The sequence below is a fragment of the Ammospiza nelsoni genome, chromosome 13 (assembly GCF_027579445.1).
Source record: "Ammospiza nelsoni isolate bAmmNel1 chromosome 13, bAmmNel1.pri, whole genome shotgun sequence".
Lineage (NCBI taxonomy): Eukaryota > Metazoa > Chordata > Aves > Passeriformes > Passerellidae > Ammospiza > Ammospiza nelsoni.
In genome coordinates this window covers 15,964,588-15,990,932 of record NC_080645.1, presented here as the reverse complement: position 1 = coordinate 15,990,932, position 26,345 = coordinate 15,964,588, and the positions used below count along the sequence as shown (strand labels likewise).

At 59.1% G+C, this 26,345-nt stretch overlaps 3 protein-coding genes across 5 annotated transcripts; 1 reads left to right on the top strand and 2 right to left on the bottom strand.

The window, feature by feature from the left end:
* Positions 1-3,921: 3,921 nt before the first annotated feature.
* On the bottom strand, positions 3,922-9,111 carry MMP15 (matrix metallopeptidase 15). The gene is made up of 10 exons (XM_059481291.1): positions 8,714-9,111; positions 7,604-7,752; positions 7,244-7,366; positions 6,832-7,139; positions 6,437-6,598; positions 6,092-6,315; positions 5,830-5,968; positions 5,448-5,598; positions 5,218-5,333; positions 3,922-4,983 (listed from the first exon to the last, which is right to left on the bottom strand). The coding sequence occupies exons 1-10, from the start codon at positions 8,819-8,821 to the stop codon at positions 4,547-4,549; spliced, it is 1,917 nt and encodes a 638-aa protein (XP_059337274.1). The 5' UTR covers positions 8,822-9,111; the 3' UTR covers positions 3,922-4,546.
* Positions 9,112-10,119: 1,008 nt separating this feature from the next.
* USB1 (U6 snRNA biogenesis phosphodiesterase 1) lies at positions 10,120-14,565 on the bottom strand. Of its 3 annotated transcripts, none has more exons than XM_059481292.1 (7): positions 14,443-14,565; positions 14,188-14,339; positions 13,850-14,033; positions 13,304-13,357; positions 12,192-12,297; positions 11,462-11,545; positions 10,120-11,158 (listed from the first exon to the last, which is right to left on the bottom strand). In XM_059481292.1, the coding sequence occupies exons 1-7, from the start codon at positions 14,538-14,540 to the stop codon at positions 11,054-11,056; spliced, it is 783 nt and encodes a 260-aa protein (XP_059337275.1). In that variant the 5' UTR covers positions 14,541-14,565; the 3' UTR covers positions 10,120-11,053. The 3 variants fall into 3 exon arrangements, with proteins under 3 accessions (XP_059337275.1, XP_059337276.1, XP_059337278.1); XM_059481293.1 differs by having other exon boundaries at positions 11,517-11,545; XM_059481295.1 differs by lacking the exon at positions 11,462-11,545.
* Positions 14,566-15,093: 528 nt separating this feature from the next.
* ZNF319 (zinc finger protein 319) lies at positions 15,094-24,061 on the top strand. The gene is made up of 2 exons (XM_059481535.1): positions 15,094-15,279; positions 16,657-24,061. The coding sequence occupies exon 2, from the start codon at positions 17,027-17,029 to the stop codon at positions 18,686-18,688; it is 1,662 nt and encodes a 553-aa protein (XP_059337518.1). The 5' UTR covers positions 15,094-15,279; positions 16,657-17,026; the 3' UTR covers positions 18,689-24,061.
* Positions 24,062-26,345: the final 2,284 nt, after the last annotated feature.

Here is a 26,345-nt window from a genome sequence, read left to right as displayed (position 1 = left end):
CTTTCTACATGAAAAGCAAAGCTTCCCTTGGAGAGCTTGGGTGCTGAAATACGGTGAGTGCACAGCCTGCAGCTCCTTGGAGCAAGGGACCCGCCCTGGGCTGGGCCAGCAGCAGCAGGCTGGGGCTGGAGCAGCTGGCAGTGCCTGTGCTGGGAGCCAAGCTGGGACATCCCACGGCTCCAGTGGCTCTGCCTGGGCAGGTGGCAGCTGCTGGCAGAGCAAGTAGGCAATGGGGTTTTTTTCCTGGAAAGCTTTCTCAGTTTGCTCTGCTGCTGAGGCAGAGAATCCTGTGAGCGTCCAGCCCAGCAGACACTGTCTGGCAGGACACTGATACAAGCTGCTGTCCCTGCCTGTGTTTGTCCCCTTGCACTTTGTCACTTTCCTATCAAGTAGGTCCTGGCAAAGAAGCACAGAGCTGTTATCACAGAGGGCTAAACAGGAATCAAAAAATCTGGGCCAAACTCTGCTTCTTGTCCATTCTGCATCTCCCTGGATGTCTTGGGCCAAATGTTGTCGTCTTTATAGAAGGATTACACCTCCAGGACGACGTTAATCCTCTGCAGCTGTTGTCTAATGTGGGGCAGGCAGTGCTGGAGGCAAGGGAAATATTTATTTTGAGTTTTACCACTGGCCACCGCCCAGGAAAACCAAGTGACGGTTCTGGGGACTTTGGCCACTGTGCATGCACAGAAAGCTGATGTCCCTGCCCTGCCAGCGCCTGCAGGAGAGGGGTGAGAGCTTCCCCTGGCAGGCTGCAAAATGGGACCACCCAAACATGATTTATTTGGGTAAGGGAGCAATTGTGCACCCTGAGAGCTAACCTGGGATGCAGTGGGGAAAGCCTCAGAGCTGCTAGAGGTGAGAAGATGATGGAAGCCAAGTTGTGAAGCAGAACTGCAACCCATCTGCTTCACCATCCCTTCACATGTTGCCCCTGCAGCCCCAGGAATGACTTTCTGTGAGATGAGGGGTCCCAGCACCCCGGGAGCAGGCTGGGGCTGCCCGGTGGGTTTGAGGGGAGGACAGGCATGAGCCACACACACATGAGCGAGCTCAGCGTGCTTGGTGGGTGCATCCCACCCTCAGCGGGGCTGTGCTGGCACCGAGCCCTCCCCGGAGCCTCCGCCCTGCGTGCAGCGAGCACGGGCAGCAGGTCCAGCCCCTCCCGGGCCCCGCGGCCCTTCCCTCCATCCCCAGCATTGTTTCCTCCGACCTTGAGCTGCCCGCTCGCTGCTTGCTGTATCCCAGCCCCGCTTCTTCCTCTGCACTGAGCCCGGCTTCCTCTGTGTTTTCCGGGTCCTTTCCTCAGCGCTGAACAGGGGATGGTGCCCTGGCTCGCAGAGGAAGAGGAGGATTCTCCTGAGATGCTCCAGAAGGGCAGAGAGCTCCTGCCAGCCCTGGTGTCCCCCTCTCACCCACCCCAGCACAGCAGGGCCTGGAGGACGCTGAGCTCCCTGGGTCTTTTCCAGGTCAGGCTCTCCAACCTATTTTTGGGAAGCAGGGAGCTGCCAGGCTCCCTGGGAGTGGATCCTGCCGGGGCCAGGCTCAGCCAGGCTCGCACTCCCCATGCTCCCAACAGCCCTGTCCTTGGAGCAGGTGCCTGCTGCCCTCCTGGGCTCGCACGCACGGCTGGCCAGAGGTGAGCTGACCCCGCTGTGGGCGTGCAGGGGCCTCCAGCAGAGCCTGGGCGCCGCTGAAATGCCGGGCTTTGTCTCCAGCAGGTCCCTCACTGCTGTCCGTGAGCGTTTCCAGATGGCCCCGGGCTCCTGGCACCAGCTCTGCTGCAGCATCCGGGGAAGAGCGGGAGGGGGTGGGAAGTGGTGTCCCAGCTCACCAGGCGTGGTGGCCTGGGCCTCTGCTCCCAGCATCCCGAATTCCCGCTGGGGAATTGCTCCCAGCTCCTGTCCCACCCTCCATCAGCGAGGAGGCTCCTCCCCTGCCATGGAAGGGATGCCATAAGCAGCTGGCCCTGGGCACTGTTGTCCAGCTCTGCCTTTCCCTGCAAGCCAGGCGTCTTTCCAGGTCCCAGGCTTTGGGGTCCCAGCCCTGCACCCCATCGAGCCCTCTGTACCCCCAGGAGAGAAGGGAAAGGCTCCTGCCGTGGGAAATACAGCTGGAAATGCATCTGCACGGAAGTGCATCCCGTGCATCCCGTGTGGGAAATGCATCTGCACTGGCCTCTGGAGCAGGCTCTGCAGGGGTGGGGAGAGTGAATCCCAGCCGTGCTTTCCTCCTGCCTCGCCTTTTGGCCAGGTTCATGCCTTTTGGCAGCTCCTGGTGCCTGTCTGGCCCTGGTTCAGCACAGGCTGTAGTGTCAGGCTGCCCCATGGCAGGGCTCCCAGCTCAGCAGAGCTGTGGGTCCTCCCTCAGCTCTGGGGAAGATCCACACGAGCACAAATCTGAGCAAAATGGTCAAAACTGAACTGAAAGAAGTTAAAAGCCAAGGAATGTGACCCAGCAAGGCTTGGCTGATGGAATACAACAGCCTTGAGCCACTTGGAGATCTTTTTCCACCCACTCCCCCCAATTCCTCAGGGGTTTTCTGTTCCTGATTTTGACTTCTCACTTGGCTGCAGCGACGTGCTGAGTCTGAGCCAAACGTGTTTTCCAGGGAATCAGCTCATGGCTGGAAATCGCTGCCCAGTGAGGGCAGTGATGGAGGCTGGGGCAGGGGATGGGTGACTCAGGCCGCAGGGTTCCCCCCCGGCACAGAAAAGTGGGGTGAGAGCCAGCATCCATCCTTCCCTTTTACAGTAATTAGTGGCTGACGAGTAGCTGGGCAGCCCAGGGTAATTCAGTGCTGGGAAGTGGTTGTAGCAGTCGGGAACTGAGCCAGCAGCTCTGGGCCCTGGGGAGGGGGAAGGATGGGGGAAGCACAAAGTCTTCATATCCTCATCCATGAGCTGGGGGAACCCTCCCATCCACCCACCCAGGCTGGCAGGAGGGGATGAGGGCAAAGGAGCAGCTGCAGCACCAGGGCAAGGGGAGCAGGGCAGGGTGCACCAAGACAGAGGTGCCCAGGGCACAGGTGCTGGCCCTGGTCCTGCTGCAGGGGAGGCTGGAAGAAGCAAAGATGCTGACTGGAGTCAAATCCCACATGGGGATGCTCCCCAATTCCACAGGGCCATCTGCAGGGGGATGGGCCAGGTTCACACAACCCCCTTGCCCAGCACAGCCCAACCAGCCTCCCCACCAGGACAGCAATGGTGCCGGGCCTCTGCTGCCCATCCCAAGGCTGCACCTGCAGAACAAACCTGGCTCCAGCTGCCACCCCTGTGACCATCACATCACCAGCCTCTGTGGTTTGGTTTTTCTTCCCATTAATGGCTGAGCAACATTTTTCCCCAGATAAAGCCAGTTTCCTCCCCCTGGAGTCTAATCTTTCCCACTCCCATAATTATTTCTCTGATCTCTGCAGCAGCAGTGACTCCTCTTGCCTTCCTCTGCCGAGACAGCAGTGGTGAGACAGGATATGGCCACCCCTTCCCCCCAGGAAGCTCAGCAGGGCTGCGTGGGGACAGGGAGCTGGAGCACCCTGTGAAGTGGCTCCAGGAGGGTCCCCCAGCTGCTGCTGGGCCCTGCACGGGGAAGGGAGGTGGCTGCCCAGGGCTGAAGAGCAGGGCTGGCTGGGGGAGAACAAGGCACCCTGTGTTCCCAGCGAGGCCCTTGTCACTGCCATGGGAGCTGCTGAAAGGCTGCTCTGTCCACTGCTGGGGGTGGGGGGGCTGCTGTAGCTGAACCCCCTCAAGTGGCAGCCCCAGGGCAGGGACACCACTGGCCATGCTGGCCCCTTCCCTGCATCCCCTAGCATGGCACCCAGTCCCCATGCAGGGTGACCCCCCAGACAAGCCCCTTCACCACAAAATTCACCCAGTCCCTCCCAGGGCACCCCCACAGCAGGAAGGACAATGGCACCACAGCTCTCCACACACCCGACCCGTTTAATGGACATACAAGGTGGCTGTGCCCACTGCCCTGCCCACAGGGCCACGTGCCCCAGGGCTTCATCCCACAGTGGCAGCAGCAGGGCCCGGACTGAGCTGAGCCCCAGCAGGGCTGCAGAGGTGGCATCTCCCAGCTCACGCTGTCTTTAGGCACCATATCCCTGTATCCCCGTGGTTCAACAGGAAACACAGCCATGAGCTCAGCCCTCCCTTCCCCACCACTGCAGGTGCCAGAGGCTGAGACCTGCCAGCCCAGAGCACTGGGGAGCAGCCCCCAGCCCGCTCACCCAGGAGGAAGGAACCCTGCAGGGACCCATGGCAGATGCAGGCACGTGATGGGTGGCAGCCTGAGGGTCACAGTTAGGGGGAGGCACAGGCACAGGGAGCAGGCAGGGCCTGGATGCCCTCCAGCCCCCCCATGACCATCCCCGGTCCCAGCCCGGCTGCTCTGGAGGGGCTGGGGGGGTTGGGCATCCCCCCTTTTCTGAAGCAACAATGGGGTAGAGGGGCCGAGGCCGTGGTGAGGGTCAGGGGGAGGGGGTGTCAGGTCCATCTTAGCACCATGGTGGCAGGGCAGGGGCGGTTGGGGGAGGGAGCCAGGGTCAGACCCACTCCTGCAAGGAGCGCTTGCAGTACAGGAGCATTCGGGGCGCGCCCTTCCTCTGCATCTGCACGATGACGTAGATGAGGCCCAGGATGCAGAGCAGCAGCACCAGCAGCACCAGCACCATGACCACGCTCATGGTGCGTGTGTACTCATCGATCTGCACCACCACGTCCACATCCCTGCCTGGCTGGCCATCTCCCTCGTTGTAATCCTCATCTTCCTCCTCCTCCTCGTCACCTTCAGTCCCACCATCCCCATCAGGGTTGAAGGGAGGTCGGTCCACATCGGGCCAGCGGGGATTGGGGTCTGGGACCAGCTCTGTGTGACAGCCCATGAAGTCCCGTAGGATGGATTTGGGATAGCCTGGCTCTGTCTTGAGACGCTCATTGTCAAACTTCCAGTACTTTGTGCCTCTGTAGAAGTAGGTGGAGGCTGGGGGAAAGATGGAGACAAGGGGTAAGTGGGTGGGCACAGGACACTGCAGAACCTGGGCACCCCAGCAGATGCCCAAGACAGCAGGTTTTACTCCAGGACTGGTGAAACCCCTCAGAAGAGGATTCACTGCTAACTCCCACATACTCTCCCCATGTGGCCAGGCTATCAGAGGGACAATCTCATCTCCAAGACTCCCACCACCACCACCCACCTCTCTCCTCCTCTACTTACAGGCGTCCGGGCTGAGGAAGGCTCCCTTGGGCGAGGAAGGGATGCCCACCCAGACAGAGATGGGCTTTGGGTACCCAGGGTCCACCGAGCGCGTGTCCTCGTTGAAGCGCCAATATCTGGGGAGGGAGGTGGGGAGTCAGTGACGAGCACAGGGGTCCCCACTGCCCAACATTCGCCCCCTGACAGAGGCCAGGAGGCAGCAGAGCAGGGAGAACCCCAGACACACTCACCTGTCCCCACGGAAGAAGAAGGTGTGTCCCGTGGGTTCCCACCAGACGGCCGTGTCGATGCTGTCGTAGGGGATGCCCTGCCCGTAGGTGACCAGGGGCTGTGGGTACCCAGGCTCCAGGTTGGCTTCTCGGAAGAGCCAGTATCGGTCACCTAGAGGGGAAAGAGTTGGAGAAGGGGCATGAGAAGGTGCGGTGGCAGGTGCACAAATGGATAGGGATAGTGGTAGATGCCTGTGCCACTCTGACCCCTTGGGATGAAACAGCAGCTGTGGCTGGGGAGGTGGGTCACAATGAGATGAAGCCAACCAGCTCTCAACAGCTTTGTGGGGGACACTGGAGTCTCACTTCCACCTCAGCCCTCCCATCCAGCTTCCCTGCTCACCTTTAAAGAAGACAAATCTCCCGTCATGCCTCTCGTAGGCAGCATCAATGTCCCCAGGGAGGCCCCGCCAGAAGTGTCCGATGGGCATGGGGTAATTGTCCAGCACCCGGTTGTGCCGGACCCTCCAGAACCACCGGCCCTGGAGAGAAACAGGGTGTTGGCAGAGGATGTGGAGGACCCAGGGACACAGTCACTTTGCTGAGGAATGTCACAGACTGATGACATCCCCAAGGAAGGGGCAGAAGTGAGTCCTGGCAGGTACCTTGAATACAAACATCTCCCCACGAAGCACCGCCACCGTGTCAAAGTCCCCATCGCAGATGTCGGGGCCGTACTGGTCAGGTCGGTCTGGGTTGCCAGGTTTGGGGGGTCGGTCTGGTTTCCCCGGAGGGGGAGGTTTAGGGGGTCTCTGGTCTGGCCTGCCAGGTCTCCGGGGTGTCACGGTGGGCAAAGGCTTGGTGGGCTGAGGGTGCCCATCTGCGGTACCTGGATCGGGCAGGTGAGAGAAGGGATGTGGTGATGCAGATCAGCAGTACCTGTAACTCAGTTTCCCCACACACATGCCCAGAATCCCACCTCTGGGATGATCCCCCAACCAGCTCCTCACCGTAGAGCTGCTGGATGCCCTTGAGGTCATCCTCGGGCAGCTGGAAGTTTTCTGTGTCCATCCACTGGTAGAAGGGTGCCATGATAGCACTGGGGTTGCTGGAGTGCTCCAGGCCCAGCGAGTGACCCAGCTCATGCACGGCCACCAGGAAAAGGTTGTTCCCTGCATGGAGAGGCACCATCAGCAAGAAAGGGTGGAGAACATGACACATGAGGCAGATCCCTCAACCCAGCACCGTGCAACAGGGGTGCTCCAGTGGGATCAGCCTACCTCACCCATGGTGGACCTGCTCTCCCTGCCCATCCTGTCCACACCAGCAGAGCCCCCCTCCTCCACCCACAGTGACCACCAGGCTCCTCTGGTCACCTTTACAACCTCCTTGGCCCTCAACTCACCAGACACATCTGCATTCTCCAGCGTCCAGGGCTCATCCAAGTCGAAATGCGTGTCCCCCCCCATGCCAGGGCCGGGAAAATAGGCATGAGCCAAAAATCCCCCAAGGCCATCAAAGGGAGAGCTGTCTCCATGGAATCCAGAGGCAAAGAGCACCATGATGTCAGCCTCCTTCTTCCTCTTCTGCTGGATGTCCTCGTAGGCCACCTCCCGGAACACCAGCGGCGTGGCTTGCTCCCACACGCGGAAAGCTCGTCGGACAGCCTCGTGGGAGTGGTACCGACCCAGCTTCTCCGTGTAGTTTTGGATGCTACAGGGGATACAGAATTCACTAGGGAAGGCCTGGAGCAGCACTCATTCCCTGAGGGGATCCATGGCTCCCCATGGGCCGGGGGGGAGGGAATCCCTGGGTACCTGAAGGTGAGGTGGCTCTGGCTCCAGCGCCGCCCTGTCAGCGCGTACCGCTTCCGACGCATGTTGGACTTCATCCGTGCTCCAAACTGATCTGGGACCCCACAGCGGGGACGCTTCATCCACCTGCCAGGAGGACACCGAGCCAGGGCTCAGCCAACATCCCTGAGGGGTTACAGCACCCACAGCCAGCAGGGACACTATCCTGGCTGCAGAGGTGCAGCTCCCAAAAGGGGAGAAGCACAAGGGGGACAGCACCCACTTCTCCAGGGCCAACAGAGCCCCGAGGCTGTCAGAGAAAACCACAGAGCCCGAGAGTGGAGCTGCCATCTGCCTGAGCAAGGGGACAATGGAGAAACTCACGCCTTGGTCTCCTCGTCCAGGACGCCGGTGACGGTGATGCCGTAGAACTTCTGCATCTCGGCGAGCGCGGCGGAGAAGGTCTGGGCCGAGCGCATGGTGGACATGCGGCGGCTGGGCTGCGGCAGGTACCCGTAGAGCCGCAGCCATGCCTGCCCGGGAGAGCCGCGCGTCAGAGCGGGTCAGTGCCAGCTGCCAGTGGCAAATGCCACCCTGAGCAGGCAGCGCTGCGGCAGCAGGGCACAGGTCCCTGCCCTGCAAGGTGGGGGAGCCGGGGATCTCGGGGGGCTGCTGCCGGATGGGCTGACTCCAGGGACCAGGCAGCTGGCAGGGGGCCAGGCTGCCTGCGGGCTCCTGTCCCTGTCCTCCTCCGGAGGCGTCCCCCGGGAGCTGCCGAGGGATGTGAAGCCTGGGACCCCCACCCCGGCCTGCACCCACAAAGGGGCTTCTGTCCTGCGGGGCTGCAGCCCCAGGGTGGGGGGCAGGAGGGTGCAGGGGCACGCCGGGGCTCTTCCTTCCTGCCCCAGCCTCCGCCTCCCCTTGTCTGCTTTAATTGCATTTTATTTTTATCTTTATTATTACTCTTTTGTAACTTTTTTTCCCTCCTAGTTTTCACTTATATTTTCCAAATTAGGGGGGTTTTCCTTTTATTCTTTCAAGCTTTTTTTTCGAAATTCTTTTTCCTTTTCCAAGTCTTATTGCTCTTCCAAGTCTTTTTCCTTTTCCAAGTCTTGTTCTCCAGGTTCTCCAATCCTTTTCCTATCCCAATTATTTTCCTAAGCCAATTCTTTTCCTATCACTTTTTCCACCCCCCAAAAAACGGCTTAATGTTTTTAATTGCTAAAAACACCGAATCTCTTAAATTCTTCTACCCCCACTCCCGTTCCCCCGGCAGGGTGGTGGAGCAGAGTCTTTATCAAAAGCCCTTTCACCCCCTCCCCCGCCGGGCACAAAGCGCTTCCTCCCCACACCCCGCGCCCGCCACCCCGGGGGCGACCCGCACTCCACCGCCCCGTTCCCCGCCTGCACCTGCCCCGGCCGGGTGCGGCGGGCCCGCAGGTGCCGGCGCGGGCCGGGGGTGCGGCGGGTGCGGAGCCCCGGGCCCGTGCTCACCTCGGCGTTGATCTCCTCGCCCGCCGCCCCCGCCAGCAGCACCAGCAGCACCACGAGCGGCGGGAGGCGCCCGCCCGCCCGCCAGGGGGCGCCGCCCCCTCCTGCCATTCCGCGCCGCCGCCGGGTCGCGGCTGCCCCCGGCCGCGCCGGGCCGGGCCGGGCCGGGCCGAGCGCGGCGGTGTCGGAGCTACGCCGCCCTCATGGCCCGGGACCGAGCCGCCGCGGGGGGCTGCGCACGGTGCATGGGAGGCGCTGCCAGGCGCGGCCCGTCGCCTCCCGGCCCGCCTTTTGTGCGTGAGGTCAGCACGGCGGCGCGCGGCACATGGGCGGCCGGCGCGGCGCGGCGGGGCCCGGCTCCGCTGGCTGCCCTGCCGCGCTCTGCCCGCCGCCGGGAGCACCGGAGCGGCTGGCGGAAGGCGGGCGCGGCGGCGGCGGCGGCGGCGGGGAGCGGTGGGAGCGGGCGGGGCGGGGCCGCGGCGGGGGCGGGGCCGCGGCGGGGCGGGGCCGAGGAGGCGGGGCCGCCCCCCCGCACGTGTGTGAGCGGCGGGGCCGCGGGGAGAGACCCCGAACTGGATAAAGACCCCCGAACCGGGCATAGACCCCCGAACTGGATAAAGACCCCCGAACCGGGCATAGACCCCCGAACCGGGGAGAGACCCCGAACCGGGCAGGGACCCCCGAACCGGGGAGAGACCCCTCCGAACGGGGCAGAGACCCCGCACCGGGCAGGGACCCCCGCACCGGGCAGAGACCCCGAACCGGGCAGGGACCCCCGCGCCCGGGCACAGCCCCCGCACCCAGACAGAGACCCCGGCTCCGGGCAGAGCCCCCTGAACCGAGCAGAGACCCCGCACCGGGCACAGCCCCTCACATCCGGACAGAGACCCCCGCACCCGGGCAGAGTCCCTCGCACCCGGCCCTGCCGGCAGCCGCCACATCCCCGACTTTGCCCCCACAGCCACCGTGCCCTGTCCCGGGGTCTCTGACACCCGGTGTTACACAACCGGGGACAGTGCCAGGCCCGGCTGGGGCCGGTGGTTGAGCATTAACCTGGGAGAAACCGGTTTCACTGAAGTCCCCAGGGGCTAAATATATCTCTGTTTGTTTTTCTTTGCCCCAAAAAAACTTATCTTGCAGATCCCCATCCCGGAAACTAACTGGCCAAAGACTTAACAGATTTTTTTGTTAAGGACTTCAAAAGGCTGCTGGCAGCGGCAACTGGCTGTGATGCTCCCAGGGACACAAATCCCGACTGTCTGGAGATGCTCCCACAGACAAAGCCACTCTCTGTGCCAGAACAGGCAGCACGGAGCTCACAGGAGCACTTACAGAAGTGGCCTCATGTAAAACCTTGCAGGAGTTGTGTGTGTCTAAAAGGAAATGGCTGAAAAACACCACAGACACAGTTTTATGAAATGAGGAAACAGATTTTTACTGTTCAGAAGTCCTGGACAGACATGGAATAAAAGATTCAGGGCATCACATCAGCATCCTGTTCCAAGTACCTGAGAAGTTGCAGCTGACCAACCCATAGGGACAAAAGGATAAAAAGGAGTTTCTCCCAAGGGACAATGTCCAGCCTGCAATCCCCTGGGTCATCATCCACCTGGGGTGCTGATCACACAGGGAAAAGTGTGGAGCCTGGGCAGGAGCCACCACCCTTTGACTCACCTGTGGGCACTGCCCTCCCAGCCCAGGCAAACACTGACACTGTCCCTTCCAGGGCTCACCCATACCTGGCAGCAGCTCTTGTTCTTTGGCAAAAGGATCAGACACTGAAATGTCTCTACAGAGGCAGCAGCGTGAGAGGGACACAACATGACTCAGGAGCTTGTCCGAGCTGGCTTACAGTAGCAAAGCACTCAGGGAAGAGGATCCAGCTCCATGTCCTTCCCTCTTGCTACTCAAAACATGCCCAGAGCCTCCCAAACAACAATCTGGCAGTGCTACTTCCCACTGTGTGAGACACTCTCCCTTTAGTAGCAGCTTCCCACGCTACCTTCTTCCTCCTTCCCATAAGGCATCTATGGCTTTTGAAGATTTTTTTTCTTCTTTTAAAAAAATCAGCAAAATTAGCGACCGTGGGATGTCTGGAACCGCCAGTGCTGACTGCAGCACATCCAGCAGCGAGGATGAAATCTGCTACAAGCACACTTTTCTTCAGCCAGCAGCTCAAACTGGAAGTGGCCAACTTGAGGCCACCAACGCCGCAGAGACGCTGAGCAGGCAAGAAGAGCGCAGAGGTGCGTGACAGCCCACGGCACGCAGAGCTGTGCCAGACTGCAGCCTTGTTCCAGTGTCAGGCTCTTCGGGGCTCCAAAAGGCACAGCCCCACCTGCCCTACCTCAGGGGGAAGGAGAAGTACTTGTTCCCTGACTTGCAGCGGATTTGCTCCCATTGGATACGCAGCAGGAATTCTGACTCCTCAAACCCATCCACAATGTCCTGGAAAATAGAGGCAGGAGTCAGTACCAGGAGAGTGGATCTGCCAGAGGATGGAGTTGGCAGCTCCCTGTCTGAAGGAAGTCACAGATAAAGCTATTTGCAGCTGGGAGCCTCTGACTTCCCTCAGGAGGGTGATTTAACTCACGCTCCCCTCTAAAGCTTCTCATCTTTCACCCCACTGAAGTTTGTCCTGCTTGGTTGAAGAGAATGTCCCACTCTGCACCCCTGGCAGGGAGATGTGGCTGGAGTCCAGCTCTGCCCTCCCCCTGCCCTCCACACCACCCCACGTCTGTGGGGACACACCTGGAGCTCCCGCAGACACTGCCCCTCCAGCCTGCCAGCCAGGTCCCCCACGCACCAGGCCAAGCTGATGTGGAACGATGGGTCCTGAAGGCAAAACAAACAGGGGTAAGGATGTGAGGGCTAAAGGAGGCTTTGGTGAATGCACAGAGCCACAGTGGGAAGGCTGGCATGATGCTGCTGCCCTGCCTGGGCTCACAGAGGCTGGAGGATCCCAAAGCTGGGAGTCCCCTCTGCCAAATCACCAGCTGCAGAGCTGATATGGACAGTGCTGGAGGCAAGAGGAGACCTGGGCTTCCCACCCCAGCCCCTTTGGACTCCATGGGCAAGGCTGCCTGGCTCCCAGCCTCCCTGTGCTCAACTCTGCAGCTGTGGGACAATCTCTCAGCACTGGTCCTGGAGCAGGTACATGTGCCACTGCTGAATAATCCACATGAGCTCCCTGCTCAGCTCTAGGCACAGACAAACTGGGCTCTGGCCCTTCAAAATCCCAAACCTGTTCCCAAAGCTAATACTAAGCAAAAAGGCTGGACTAATGCCCAAGAGAGCTGCCCAAGGCAAAGACACAAGGATTGTCCTCAGTCCCACAGTGCCCATTCTATCCTAGGACAACCCCGTTTCCATGCACAGCAGGGCAGCCACTGCAACTGGCTCCTGTTTACTCGAGTGAACATCTCACAGGGAACCAGCCAACATGTCCAGACTGGCAGGGGAGCAAGCAGGAACGCCTCACCTTGTAGAATGTGGGAAGGTCAAATTCCTCTAGAACGCCATCCACCTCCGAGACCAGCTCCAGCAGCTGGAAATGCCCAGCAGAGACCTCCAAGCCAATAAAGGTCCTAAAGAAAGGCAAGGAGAGACTGCAAGCACCCTTTCATGCTGCAGAAAGCAGAGCCCTAAGAATACACAGCCCTTCATTCCTACCAGGCAAGTTCCCTATTCCCTAACACAGGGAAATCTGAGGAATGCCAGGTTTAAGCATCCAGGGATGCTGATTGTATTCTGAAAAAAACAGAAGACGTGGTGGCAGGAGAAGCAGGACTGGATGATAAACCATGTAGATTTACTAGATTAGCCTAGTACATTTTGGGACATGAAAATCAGTTTTCTAGGCAAAGGATGCACTGGGTGGGAATTTCAGCAGAGTGCCGTGCCCATGCAGGAGCTGCATTAAAAAAGTGGAAGTTGCTGGAGAGAGGAAGCAGGGAATGGGAAGTACCAGGCTGGAGAGATGTGACAAAGAAGTCAGCACCTCCTCCAGGACTGTTGGGATGACACTTTCCAGAGTCATTTAGAGTCATCATTTCTTCCCCTCCAGGAGGGAAGCAGAAGATTCAAGTGTCACTCAGGTTCCACATCCACTTTTTCCTACCCATGACAATCTTGGGCTGCCTTTCCCACCAGATTCAGCAACTTTCTGCAATTTTAATCACCTTTGCTTTGACATTCAAAAAAACCTTAATTGCATTCCGTTGGAATCAGGCCTCTGAGCTGACGCCCAGGAGAATTAGCACCATCTCAGCTATTTCTCTCCAGCTCTTGGAAGACCTGCACTACAATTTCACGACTGGCACTGCTGCCAAAAGAGGTGGTCCCACTCTGCTCGCCCCAGGCTGTGCACACCAGCTAATGAGACCAAAAGCTTGCAGAGAATCAGTGCCAAAGCCAAAAATTTGTACAGATGGCTGGGGAAAGGTGTGAAATGTCTGGAGATGATCCGGAGGTGATCACAGACTGTGTTGTCACACAGCCCAACTGTGGGACAGGCAGGGTGACACTCCCCATCCACACAGCACCTTGCTCAGACGTCTCCTGGGGCAGGCAGGCTGCTCACTGTGCACTCACCTGGTTTTGTTCTGGTTGGTGTAAACCTTCACCTGGTCAGCTACGCAGAAGAACCTGAAATAAGAAAGATCCTATTTCAGCTGCAGAGGAAAAAAAAATAAAAAAGTAGAAGATGAGGAGGGGCCAGGATTGTTACCAAGCCATGGAAAGATAGAGGCAAATATATGCTGCAATCAGACCAAATTGGTGCAACCAGAACCTCTTGGGGCTCAAATTAATTAATTCCCCTCCCATTTCCAGCCCTCCAAAGCCTGCACAGTGACAGAAACCCTGAAGCAGCTGATGCTCAGGCAGTGCCTGAGCCTGATGTAAGCAACAAAACCACCCATGGTTTAGAGGATGGCACAGCTCTGGCCTGATACTGAAAAGCCAAAACCTGACGTGTCTGGTGCCAGATCCCGAGGCAGTGAAGAAAAATCCCCAGGGCTTTAATGTGCTGCCAGCACCAGCCCAGGGACACCTTAGGGCGTGGATGCTGGCAAAGCACGGGTCCCGAGGGCAGGGGACGGTGTGCGGAGCACCCTGCCGGGGCTCTGCCAAACCCACCTGTGGAAGGCGGCCAGGCGCTCCCGGAGGCAGCGGACGAAGGGCTCGATCCAGTGGTAGCGCAGCACCACGCACTGCGAGAGGCTCAGGTGGAACTCCTCCATGGCAGCCAGCGACGGCACGAAGGTGCGGGCGTGGGACACGAGCAGCTCCAGCAGCTCCAGGAACTCCTCCTGGGCAGTGTCTGCGGGGCAGCGCCGTCAGAGGGGCCGCGCATTCCCGCCGGGACCGGGGGGCAGCGGCTGAGCTCCGTCCCGCCATCCTCCCGGTGCCATCCCGGTCCCGGTGCCATCCCGCTCGCGGTCCCGGTCCATCCCAATCCCGGTGCCGGTACCTACAGGGCAGGTAGACGTGCGTGGCCCAGTTGCCCCGCTCGTGGGGGAAGCCTCGCACGCGGCCGCCGTGCCGGGAGCTGTCATCGCTCACGGCCTCATCCGGGTCCGGGTCTCCGGGCAGGCCGGCGGGCACGGGCAGGCGGGGGCGGCCGGCGCTGCGGGACCGGAGCGGGGTGAGAACGAGGAAGAGGAGGAGGAAGGCCGCGCGCTCCCGCCGCCTCCCGCGCGCTCCCGCCGCCACCACCCCACCGCACCCACCTGGCCCCGGGGGGCCCCTGCGCGCCGCCGCCCCGGCTCCCCCCTTCCTCCTCCTGCTCCTCCTCGGAGCTGCTGTAGCCCACCAGCGCGGCCCTCATGGCCGCGGCCCCGCCGCCACGGCCCGCTCCTCGCTGGCAGCGCAGTTGCCGGCGCGGCCCGGCAGGGGGCAGCACCCGCCGCGCCCGCCCCGCCTCCTCCGCCGCCGCCGCGGCCGCCCCGGCCCGGCCCGCTCCGCTCGCTCCGCTGCGCTCACGCCCGCCGCTCGCTCCCTTCCCTCCCTCCCCTCTTCCCTCCCGGCTCCCGCCTCCACGCCAGCGCGGGGCTCGGGCGCAGCGCGCAGGCCGCGGCCCTCCCGCCGGCGAGGCCTCCTCCCGCCGTAGGTGATCGGCCCGGCCGCCGCCGCCGCCCTTTGTGTGCGCCTCGCCGGGGCGGGGGCGGCCCCGGGCGGGCAGCGACCCCCTACACCCGACCCAGCGCGGGGCCTCCCGGCGCGGCGGCGGTGAAGGCCTCGGGGCGCCGTCCCCGCGCTGCCAGCGGGGCCGCCCGATGGGGAGCGGCGAGCGGCGGGCCGGGCCTGGCCGCGGGCTGCGGCGGCGGCGGCTGCTGGTGGCCTGCGAGCTCCCCGGCCGCCCCCGCGCCCCGCGGCCCTGAGGCGGCCCGGGCCCGGCGGGAGCAGCCGGGCCATGCCGAGCAGGCCGCCTCGCCAGTTTGAAAGTACCTCTGCGCTCCCGACCGCGCTCCCTAAATGGTTGTCGCTTCCCACCTCCCACGGAGGGATGAGTTAGGCTGGAGCTGGCGCCGACGCGGGTCCCCGCGCAGAGCCCTCGGTAAGCCAAGGTTGGTATCGCTCTCCCCTGCGAGGGGCACAATCCTACCTCCCCGTTAGCCCGGGATGCCCCGCCGGTGGGTTCGTCCTGCTGCGGTTGGCGGTGTGTGCGGGGGAAGGTGGCGCCCGGGCTGGGCTGAAGTTTCGTGTCCCGCCGAGCACGGTGCAGGTACCGGCGCTGCGAGCCCTCGCTCCGTCAAGGTGAGCTCTGTAGGAGAAGGAGAGCATCCTGCGTGCCGGCAGGGCTGCGATGGTGCCTCTGGGGGCTTTACTGCCCCAAACTGCTGGAGCACAAAATAATGAAGTGTCCCCACAGTCAGAGCCCTACCTGAGCTATGGGGCTCAACCCAGTCTCAACTGAGTGCCATTGGAGGTGGGGATGCTAGGGAATGGGATTCTCTGGTGCTCTCTATTGCATAGTTTTAAACATAAAAAATATTCTTGTGGTAGACCAAGGATTTCCTTACCCCGAGGGCAGATGTTTTGATGCAGACATGGGGATGCTCTCAAGGCTCAGGCGTGCTGGTGGCTGCTGCTCACCAGGGCTTGTACCTTCTTCTCTCTTGAGGTGTGTTGACTCTGCTGCTATCTGCTGCTCGCTGGTGGGTCTTATTCTTCTCTAAGCTGGTGCCAGGTTTTATTGGACATCTCACTTTTCAGTGAGCCTGATGATGCTCTGTGGCAAGGCCAGGCTGCAGCTCTGGCATAGGTTGATTGGCTTCAGTGTAATTTTATTGCAGGGTTTGGTAGGAGGTTCTGCTAAGCCACTGCTTTAATTCTACTTTTATCTTCACAGAGTGATCCCTGTGTCTGAGGATAGGATAACACTGAGGGCAAATATTCTCCTGAGCTCCCTGGCTCTTCCAGTCTCAAGCGCTGCCCAGAGAAGGGGAAATGCTTTGCATGCATCCCTTGAGTAATGGGCTCGATATCCAGGCTGCAGGAGGAGCAGAACCATTTCAAAGAGCTGTTTCAGCTGGAGTGGGATGATGTCAAGATGTGTAAAATCTAAACCAGTAGCTTCTTGATTGCATAGTGTTTGGTGCATAGCCTGTGCAGAGAGACCAATGTCCTGGGACAGGGCCATAGCAGTGCTGGAGATCCAGTGACCACTCAGGGCTGAGCTGAGCAGGCCCTGCGCAGTTGTGCTGGCTCTCGTGAGAGCACAACACCCAAACTGTGTCCAAGCTGAGCCCAGCCCTTTCCAGGCTGAGAACTCCTTGTCCCAGGCCCTTTGCACAGCAGCAAGTAGAGCTCTGGTTCCACTGGCTTCCTGGTAGCTTTTCAGGGATGCAGGAGAGTTTTCAAAGAGAGCCATGAGGGAAGGTTGATGGAGAATTGCCCACGTTTCTTCTAACACCTGACATGAGCTGTCTTCTTTCCTGCAGAGAGAGCTGCTCCCTGGGTTGCATCCTGTGCCACTCACAAGTGTGAGCACGTCGCAGCCAGCACGGAGAAGATCCTCCTGCCCTCTTCAAGGCACTTGCCTCTGCCTCCTGTTCCTTTGTCCAAAAGAAGGAAAAGCCAGACCAAATCAGTCCATAAAGAACCTGTGCTGGTCTAAGGAGGAGGCCTGGAGTCCCTTCACCACTTTTCTTCCCAGGATCCTGGCTGTGGGCTGGATTTTCTGGTCTCAGCTTGAGGGGATCATTTACAGGGAATCAGGATCTCAGAATCTTTGTGTCTTGCTTTTACTTGAACCCTTTCATCCGGGAAGCTGAAGCTATCACTGCTAAAATCCCATTTTTTTCCCCAAGCATGTCAGAAAGCTGGCAGCAGCAACAGCAGCAACCACAGCAGCCGCCGCCACCGCAGCAGCACCACGCTGGGGCAGCCGCCCTCCCAGAGCACTCCATCCCTCCCAGCACTGCTGACAACCCCCTGGGCTGTGCCGTGTACGGCATCCTGCTCCAGCCAGACCCTGGACTGCAGCACCACCAGCACGCCCCCATCCAGGCTGGAGAGCCGTCCCACAAGTGCGGTGTGTGTGGCCATGACCTCGCCCACCTCTCCAACCCCCACGAGCACCAGTGCTTGCCAAGCCATGACCGCTCTTTCCAGTGTACCCAGTGCCTGAAGATCTTCCACCAGGCCACCGACCTCCTCGAACACCAGTGTATCCAGGTGGAGCAGAAGCCCTTCGTGTGTGGGGTTTGCAAGATGGGTTTCTCCCTCCTGACCTCGCTGGCGCAGCACCACAACGTCCACAACGGCAACGCCATGAAGTGCTCCATCTGTGAGAAGACCTACAAGCCTCCCGAGGTAGAGCATCCACAGCCTCTCGACCCCTCGGAGAAGCCCTACAGCTGCTCCATCTGTCAGAAAACCTTCAAGCACCTCTCAGAGCTGTCCCGGCACGAGCGCATCCACACGGGCGAGAAGCCGTACAAGTGCACGCTGTGTGACAAGAGCTTCAGCCAGTCCTCCCACCTGGTGCACCACAAACGGACGCACAGCTCCGAGCGGCCCTACAAGTGCACGGTGTGCGAGAAGACCTTCAAGCACCGCTCCCACCTGGTGCGCCACATGTACGCCCACTCGGGGGAGCACCTCTTCAAGTGCAACGTCTGCGAGCTGCACTTCAAGGAATCCTCGGAGCTGCTGCAGCACCCCTGCACGCCCAGCGGGGAGCGGCCCTTCCGCTGCGGGGAGTGCCAGAAGGCCTTCAAGCGCCCCTCGGACCTGCGGCAGCACGAGCGCACGCACAGCGAGGAGCGGCCCTTCAAGTGCGACCTGTGCCAGATGAGCTTCAAGCAGCAGTACGCGCTCATGCGCCACCGCCGCACGCACAAGACTGAGGAGCGCTTCAAGTGCAACCTGTGCGAGAAGGGCTTCGTGCAGCCCTCGCACCTGGTGTACCACCAGCACGTGCACGGCATAGAGAACCTCTTCAAGTGCAACGTGTGCCAGAAAGGCTTCAACCAGTCCTCGGAACTGCTGCGGCACAAGTGCGTGCAGAACGCGGAGCGGCCCTTCAAGTGCGCGGTGTGCAACAAGTCCTACAAGCGGGCCTCGGCTCTGCAGAAGCACCAGCTGGCCCACTGCGCCGAGAAGCCGCTCAAGTGCACGCTCTGCGAGAGACGTTTCTTCTCCTCCTCGGAGTTCGTGCAGCACCGCTGCGACCCGGCCCGCGAGAAGCCCCTCAAGTGCCCCGACTGCGAGAAGCGGTTCAAGTACGCGTCGGACCTGCAGCGGCACCGGCGCGTGCACACGGGCGAGAAGCCCTACAAGTGCTCCTCCTGCGAGAAGGCCTTCAAGCAGCGCGAGCACCTCAACAAGCACCACAGCGTGCACGCCCGCGAGCAGCAGTACAAGTGCATGTGGTGCGGGGAGAGGTTCCTGGACCTGGGCCTGCTGCAGGAGCACAGCGTGCAGCACACGGCCGAGGGTGCCTACCAGGTGGCCGCCTGCTTGCCCTGAGCCTCCCGCCCCACCCTGGCTTTCAGCTTGCATGGGACGCTCCCGAGCCTCGGCCTTCCCTCTCCAACCTCCAGGGAGTGTGGGGGAAAGGGGGGGCACGGCGTGTGGGCAGGTAAACTTTCCTCTGGCCTCAGATATGCCACCTGTGTGGAAGTAGCAACAGACGACGTGGACATCTCAAAGGGGTGGAAAGGAAAGGAGGGAGGTGAAGGGAGGAAGCTGTGCCTGTAGATGCCTGGTGTTCCCTGGACTGTACTTTGTGCTGTACCTGCAGTTCCAGTCCTGGGAGCTCAGCTGTCTGTTGCAGGCACCAGCTCTTTGCGTGCAGCCTTTTTCCCCTGTCCTGCCTGGCAGGGTTGGTGGGGAGGATTGGGTGACTCTCCTTCTGGAGAGGCTTTAGGAGCAAGGCAGAGGCAGCCCTCCCTTCTCCCAGGGAGTGCTGCTTGGCATAGAGATGGCAGGTTTCTGCTGCTGGGGTCTCCCAACTTGGTCCAGGCTCAGTTGAGGGCATCATTTCAGATCATTAGTGTTGATTGACTGCCCCAACCTCCCCTGCTCTCCCTCCTTCTAGAGTGTTGAAAGGGAAAAGCCATGGGGCTCCACAGCTCCAAAAAGCACTTTGGCATTGCTGCTTTTGCAGTGGCTGGCTGTCACACTCTGCAGGGGTCTGAGTGAGCCTGCCTGCCCCCTGTCCCTGCCAGCTGCACAGGGAGCTGTAGGAAGCTGCCACCAGAAAGCATGGCAAGGAGCACTGGGACAGTCTGCCTGGGGGGAGATCATGGATTCTCCCTTTCTAGAGACATTCAAAACCCACCTGGACAAATTTCTGTGTAACCTGCTTTAGGTGACCCTAACTTAGCAGGAGGGTTGGACTAGATAATCTCCAAAGGTCCTTCCAGCCCTAACAGTTCCATGGTTCTGTTACAGCATTCATTCCCTGCTCCCAACCAAAAGCCTGCCATTCCAGAGCTGCTTCCCAAGGCATTTCCCCTCTCCTGCCTTGCCTCCAGCCCCTGAGCACCCTTGGGCTGACTGTGGTACCTCCAGCATGGTCAGGCAATGGCTGTCACAGCTCCAACACTAAGGGGTGAGATGAACACTACAATAACCTACAGCTGCAGAGGTGTTGCCACGGCCAGCATAACCCACAGCATGTGCCAGGGGCTTGGTGTCTGATTTGCTGGAGGAACCAGAGTGAGTCAGGAGAATCCTTTATAGCCTGCAGGCTCAGCTCCTTGGGGAGGGCAAAGTTAGCAGTGGGTAAAGGAGAAGTCTATTTTTCCCCTCTTGCAGGAGTCCTGTTTTACCCCTTTGCCCTTTCTTTACCTCGTCTGTATTCTTCAGGTTTTGCACACTTCTTGTAAACATCACTTCAAAATAAATCTCCCCTAGCAAGGTTGATGCAGCCTCAGGTGTTTTCATCTGCAGGAATTTGCAGGCTTCTCATGTCCCAGAGATCCATTACATGTCAGTTAGATGCCTTGGAGGTTGAAGATGTGCCTACTAGGTTGTCCCCCAGCCTTCCCCCTCCATCTTTGGAGATACTGAGTGTCCATCTGTGGAGGTGTTCAGGCCCTGGCTGGATGTGGTCCTGAACAATATGCTGTAGCTGACCTGTCCAAGCAAGGAGTTGGACCTGGGGGTCTTCAGAGGTCCCTGCCAGCCTCAGCCCATCTCTGGTGTTGGCTGGTGCTCCTGTGAGGTTGCAGTGAGCAGCCAGGGTGTTGCCCATGTGCTGCACAAGGACAAGGTTATGTCTGTTGTCCATGGCAAGTGTAGACAGATTAACCTTGCAGAACTGGGCCTGCATCCCTGTTGGGGGACACTTGTCTGAAAGGTGGAGAAAGGCTTTAGTTTTCCATTTCCAGCACAGTGTGGGGGAACAGGGTGCATTTTGAGGGGCTGGGACAGGGAAGTGACAGGGTAGACCCAGGGGCTGAGTCTTCTTCATGTGCAACTTAAAGGTGATTAAAACAGACTGTGCTCTCTCTGCTGCCCAAGGAAGAGGGACCCATGATGGTTATCTTACTTTGTGCTGCCTCAAAGATGTAGAACTTCCTACCAAGTTTTCCATCTGTGTTTCTTTTTCCTCTTTTTTTTGTTTTACCTTTTTTTTTTTTTTATAAAAGCAGTTTGTTAAAATTCATTAAAAATACTGTATAGTTTAACTTGATGTCATACTGAATCTTTAAAAAAACAAAAGAGATGTGGTAACTTGGATTTTTAAAGAGCTCTTTAGTTCTAGGTAACTGGTTTTTGCTGTTTAATATGTAGTAAGTTCAGTGTATGCTTTACTGTAGGAGTAAAAGAGAGTCCAAACAAAGGAAGGCTAATCCTGTCTTTGCAGAAGGGCTTGGTGGTGATGGAGGCTCGAATGTGGGACCAGATGAGGGCTGTGGCACCTTCCTGAACCCTTGCTCTGTTCTTTCCTTGGGCCATGGCCCCTCTGCTCTTTGCCAGCACAAGCTGCCAGGGGTTCAGTGGTCACTGGCAGCCAGGATCAGTGCCCAGGGCTCAGAGCTTGCAGAGAGGCTCAGCTTTGCCAGGAGGGGATTGTGAGATAGAGTCAGCTGCTGCCTCCATGGGCTGTTGTGGCACTGCTGTTTCTTTCTAGAGCAGCAGAGGAGGGTTTGGAGAAATCATCAGCTGGATCAGCTGGCTGTGCCCTGCTCTGTTCCCTCCCCAGGAGCCTGGGTGACTGCCTGGCACCTGGGGCAGAGGAGGGTGGTGCTGGGCCCAGACACAGCTCCACACTGTGCAGAGCCATGGGGCTGCCAGGTGCTGTCCCCTTGGTGCAGCTGGACACAGGGACTGTTGGGGGGTGTTTCTCTTCTGCTGAGCAGCTGGGAAAGCCCTGGGTATCCCAGTGAGGCTCTGCCTAGGATGTGGCAGTGGCCAAGCAGTGCCCTGGGCAGAGAGACTCATCTGGGACCCCATGCCAGGGAGAGAGGGGATGCTGTGGGGAGCTTGGCAGGGGTGAGGCCAGGTCCAGGTCGTCAGCTGGTGAATAGGTGCCTCCAGGTTCAAAAACATCATGCATCAGGATTAGAACATTATTAGGCCTGGCTGTGAGTCCATGGTGATTCAGTCTCTTGTTTCATTTGCTGTCCTGCAGGAGCCCAGACCCAGCTGAAGCCCATGGAGAACATGCAGCTGGAGCTTGTGGGTGGGGTGGGCACTGAGTGGCCACAGAGAGCTTTGGGTATATTTTTATAGGAGCATTTTCCAGCTGGAAGCAGCAGTGTTGCCTGCAGGGGTGGGGGAAGCAGCTCCATTGCCATTGCTGTGCCTTTAGGTCGGGTTGTGGCCAGTGAGGTGGGAGGCGGTGGCAGCAGCAGGAGGCACAGGAGCAGCACTGTGCTGCTGTGTGGGGAGGCACAGGCTGGCCTGGGGGCTGCTGTCCCTGGGGCATCACACTCAGGGCTCTGCTCACTGCTGGTGTTTCCTTTTCAAACCAAAGAGCAGCTGGGGCCAAAGCCCGCTGGGTAGTAAACCATGCCTCTACTCTGTACCTGTTGCACTTCACTTTTGGTGTTTATTTTGAGCAACTTTCAGGCTCCTTCCTCTGCTTGGCCTCTTGCATTCCTCACTGCCCTGCAGCACCCCAGAGAGTTCCTGTGCTGGAGCTGCTGTGCCATCAGCCCTGTGGGAAGTGCTCGAGGCAGTTCAGGGCCTGGTTGCAGCCCAGTGAGGATGCTGAGGGGCTGGGTAGGGGGGTTCCTCCCAAAGGATGGTTCTCCGTGGCAGGCAGGCTGAGCAGGTGGAGAGGAGGGTTAGGTTGGGCAGAGGTTTTGTGGGTGTTCTCCAGGACATAAGTCCTGCTCTCTAGGGCTGCTGTTCCTCTGGCTTCCTGGGTCCAGGAATAGGTAGTCTGTAACCTGGGCTTTTACTGATCTTCACTTGCTCTGACCCTACCTACAGGATGCCTTCAGCTGTCTCAGTCCCTTTCCTTCCTCAGTTTATACTTTTAAAGGACATTCTCAGCTTCTTTTCTTTGTTCAGTTCTTTATTTGTAAGCAGTGGTTTGTTTTTCATTCCTTCTTCCACACTGATTGTGAAGTCTCTTCTTTCCTTCCCACCTCTGCTCTCCCCAGCCCCAAATTCCTTTCCCAGGCTGAGGCTGGATCCTGGTGGTACCCAACCACTGATGGTGAGATCAGGTGTTTAGGACCCAGTCTTGCTGCTCCTTGCCCACAGCAGGCCGTGCATTTCACTGGGCATGGGCAGTGCCTGTGACCTGGCAGCTTGGCATGGGATGCTGCCCATGCTCTGACAAGTGAATCCAAGCCAGGACCAAGAGCCAGAGCAGAGCGGCAGGAAATGGGGACTGGGTTGGGAGCTGCCATTTCCATCTCCAAGGCTGGGGATTAGGTCAGTGAAGGACTGTCAGACATTCCTGGGAGGTGTCCTGGCACTGGGGTGGGCTCAGTGCAGTTGGTTCCCCTGGCAGTGCTGTGGAGCAGCTGTGTGCGTCAAGCAGGCAGCTGAGCTGAGTTAGCTGTGGCAGGGACACCCCTGGGACCATGGGATGCTCAGGTGGCCATGCCAGCTCTCCAGTGAGCAGGTGCCATCTCTGCAGTCTGGGTGGGAAGATGTTCATGCTCTGGTCTCAGGGCCCATGTGCTGGACTGGGGGACAAAGGGGAAAGCATCCTCTGACAGAGTTTTGGGACCATCTCTGGGCACTCAAGCCTGCTCTTGCAGGGAGAAGAGGAGGGAGGAGAGCACATTCTGCACTTCCCTTGGGTATTTACCATCAACTCCAGGCTGCAGCTGAAGCCTGACCATTACAGAATAGGCAAAACCCTCTTGTTGTACTTCAGAGTTGGACTCTTTCTCCATTGGGTGGTGAGTTTCCCTGTGGGAAGGTTCCTGTGCATGCAGGTGAAATCTGAGATTCAGTAAGGGCAGGCCAGTGAGGTTTGGGGCTGCAGCTGCCCCCAGGCTGGGTGAGCACCCAGCTCTCCCCAGCATCTCCTGGCAGCCACCCCTGGCACTCTGTGGATGTGAAGATGCTGCTCTCACAGCATGCCTGGGATGCTCAGTGGGGAGAGCAGGAGCACAGGTGGCAGCTGGACCGTGGGCTTGTTTCTGAGTGCCTCCAAGCGTGGATCTGAGGGACTTCATGGTCAGGGAGACTCCTGGGCACCTCCCAACCTGCGCTCACGACTCCAGCAGAGTTCCCAGGGCTGTCAGGAGTCACAGCCAAGGTTGCTGAAGTTTGTGTGGCTTGCAGTGCCTTTAACACTGCTCTCCATGTGTTTCTAAGATGATACTCCATGTATGTGTGTATATATATTGTAATAACACATCCCGCTCTTCTGTGTGAGTGTCAAATGGTTTTGCTTTACTAATAAATTTATAGTTATTTATACCTTCCTGTGGGTGTGTAAGGTTTCTGGAGAGGAGGCCATGTGCCAAGCACTGCCTCCTCATCTGTCTTCATGCTCTGTCTGGCTCTGTTTGGGGTTTTTTCATATTTTCTTTCTTTCCCCTGAACTTTTTTTGAAGTAGAATTGATGGTTCATCTTCCTGATAAGTAGAAGATGCAGGGTATGAGCAGGGTATGAGCAGGCTCCCAGGGGCTGAAAACAAGCACAAGCACAGTATTCTGAGTGGTTTTGCCCCTGCTAGAACTGGAATAATCCCTCCCCAGGGCAAAACTCCTCCCTGGGAGCTTCAGGGCAGGAGCAGGCAGGAGTCTCATCCTGCCAGAAGGGAGCAGCTGTTCAGGGGGCAGAAACTGCTGCATGTTGTGCTCTGGGATCCCAGCCCCACATCCAACTGCTCAAGCTTCTCCTGAGGGTTTGTTTTGCATCCCCCATCCTGTGATAGCAGGAGAGGAGCCTGCTACAGAGCTCTGGGGCCAGGCACGATGGCCAGGCACTTGTTGCCCACCAGGGTGGAGACACCATGGAGCCAGGGAAGGAGGAAGCAGGTCAGGGAGCTCTGGGCATGCAGAAACAGGCTGGACATGGGCCACAGAAGCCATGCTGGATTCCAGGGTGTCATTGTGGCTAAGATTAGGGGCAGTGGGAAAGGCTGGCAGTCGTGCAGGGCTGGAGGTAAACGGATCAAGCACAATTGGCAGGCTCAGCAAGGGGAGGCTTAGCCCAGCCCAGCGCAGATTTGCTGTGGTTGCTCAGGAGCTGGGGCAGAGCTGTGGGTGGAGCACCCTGGGCACATCACCTTGTGTCACCCCACGGGGCTTCAGCAGCTCCAGTGCTGCTCCTCTGCACATCCCTGCTCCCCCTGCCCATGGGTGAGACACCTGCCTTCCCTACATCGCTGCTGGTGAGTGCCTGGGGTACCTTTGGGATTTTGAGGCTGCTCAAACCTGTTTGATTTTAGGGTTTTTTTTTGCAGCACCCTGCACCAAAGGCAGGCAGGCTGCTGGAAGCCACACAGGACAGCTGAGTAATCCCATTTGCAGGCAGCACGGGGCTAATCCCCCAGAGCCCTGAGCCGATCGGGGTGGCTGCGGGGGCAGTGGCGAGCTGCAGTGGCCAGGGGAGCTCTCCGTGCCAGGGTGGCTGCCCAGGGAGGCAGTGCTGAGCCCGCGGGGGTAAGTGCCAGCCAGGGAGGCGAGGGAGGCTCTGCAGGGCCACCTCTGCCATCACAGGGGGTTTGGGGATCTGGAATAGCTGTGCTGGTCCATGGGGAGTGATGCTGAGAGGGCTGGGTGGTGTGGATGGAGGTTTGATCAGCTGCTGGGGGGAGGAAAGGCCACGATGCTCCCTGCTCCAAATGGGGATGTGGGTCTGTGCCCTTCTTGCTCTTCGAAATGAGACCAAGGCCCTTTGCTGGCTGGCAAAAGGAGCTGCCACAACAGGTGGTGGCACCGCTGGGTGCCTGCAGTGCAGCAGGTGCATGAGGCTGCCAACTCTTTCATGTTCCTGAAGGCAAATCCTGGCTCCTTATTCCTGTTTCTTTTAGCAGCTAGTTTTGTGGGGACCCACAAATGTTTCTGCCCATTTCTTGTTCAGATCTGCCAGAGGAGCAGTCTCTGCCCTCCACTTTCTTTCCCAGACCAGGGACAGGGATATGGTCCAGGCTTTTACAGCTGCACAAGCTCAGGGTGAGGGAGGAGGAGCCCTTGGCTGACAAGGGGGGCTCGCTGCAGCCTCAGGGGGCTTTCTCCAGGATTGTTGGGGCTCAGTTGTGTGCATGGACCCTGGGCTTCTTTGGGACCAAAGCATGGGTGGAAATGCCTCTGCTGCAGGCACTGGCAGCTTTTCCTTGCTGTTCCCAGGGCGTTCGCAGCTCCTTAATCCCTTGTACCCAGTGAGAGATGCAAGATAATTAAATTGATTTCTGGCTGTCAGGCCTCAGGAGGTGTTTTACAGCCACTCTGCCCAGCTGTGGGGTCTGGGGGGTCTGTGGGAGAGTGCATGGAGGTGCAGGCAAGCAAAGGGCTGAGGGCACACATCACCCTCCCTGCAAACCCCAGCCTAGATTTAAGGAGCCAGGCTTTGGAGAGCCCCCAGTGAGCCATCTCAAGGGACCTGAGGATATCCTGCATGCCTGAAAGCTGCATGAGGGGTTAATTCAAAGAGCCCAGAGCTGAGCAGCTCCCAGCCTCTACCTATGCGTGTGGGACTGGGATTGAAACCCCTGTGCAGTTTCCTGGCCGGGCTGGAAGGAGCTCAGGGCTCTGC

Coding starts and splice junctions, on each gene's coding strand:
- MMP15 (XM_059481291.1), bottom strand. CDS start 8,821: ATGGCAGGAGGGGGCGGCGCCCCCTGGCGGGCGGGCGGGCGCCTCCCG. Junction 6,599..6,831: donor GGAGAATGCAGATGTGTCTG/GTGAGTTGAGGG, acceptor CTCTCCATGCAG/GGAACAACCTTTTCCTGGTG. Junction 5,334..5,447: donor TTCTTCTTCCGTGGGGACAG/GTGAGTGTGTCT, acceptor CTCCCTCCCCAG/ATATTGGCGCTTCAACGAGG.
- USB1 (XM_059481292.1), bottom strand. CDS start 14,540: ATGAGGGCCGCGCTGGTGGGCTACAGCAGCTCCGAGGAGGAGCAGGAG. Junction 13,358..13,849: donor CGCCTGGCCGCCTTCCACAG/GTGGGTTTGGCA, acceptor TTCTTATTTCAG/GTTCTTCTGCGTAGCTGACC. Junction 11,546..12,191: donor ACCTTCCCACATTCTACAAG/GTGAGGCGTTCC, acceptor TTTTGCCTTCAG/GACCCATCGTTCCACATCAG.
- ZNF319 (XM_059481535.1), top strand. CDS start 17,027: ATGTCAGAAAGCTGGCAGCAGCAACAGCAGCAACCACAGCAGCCGCCG.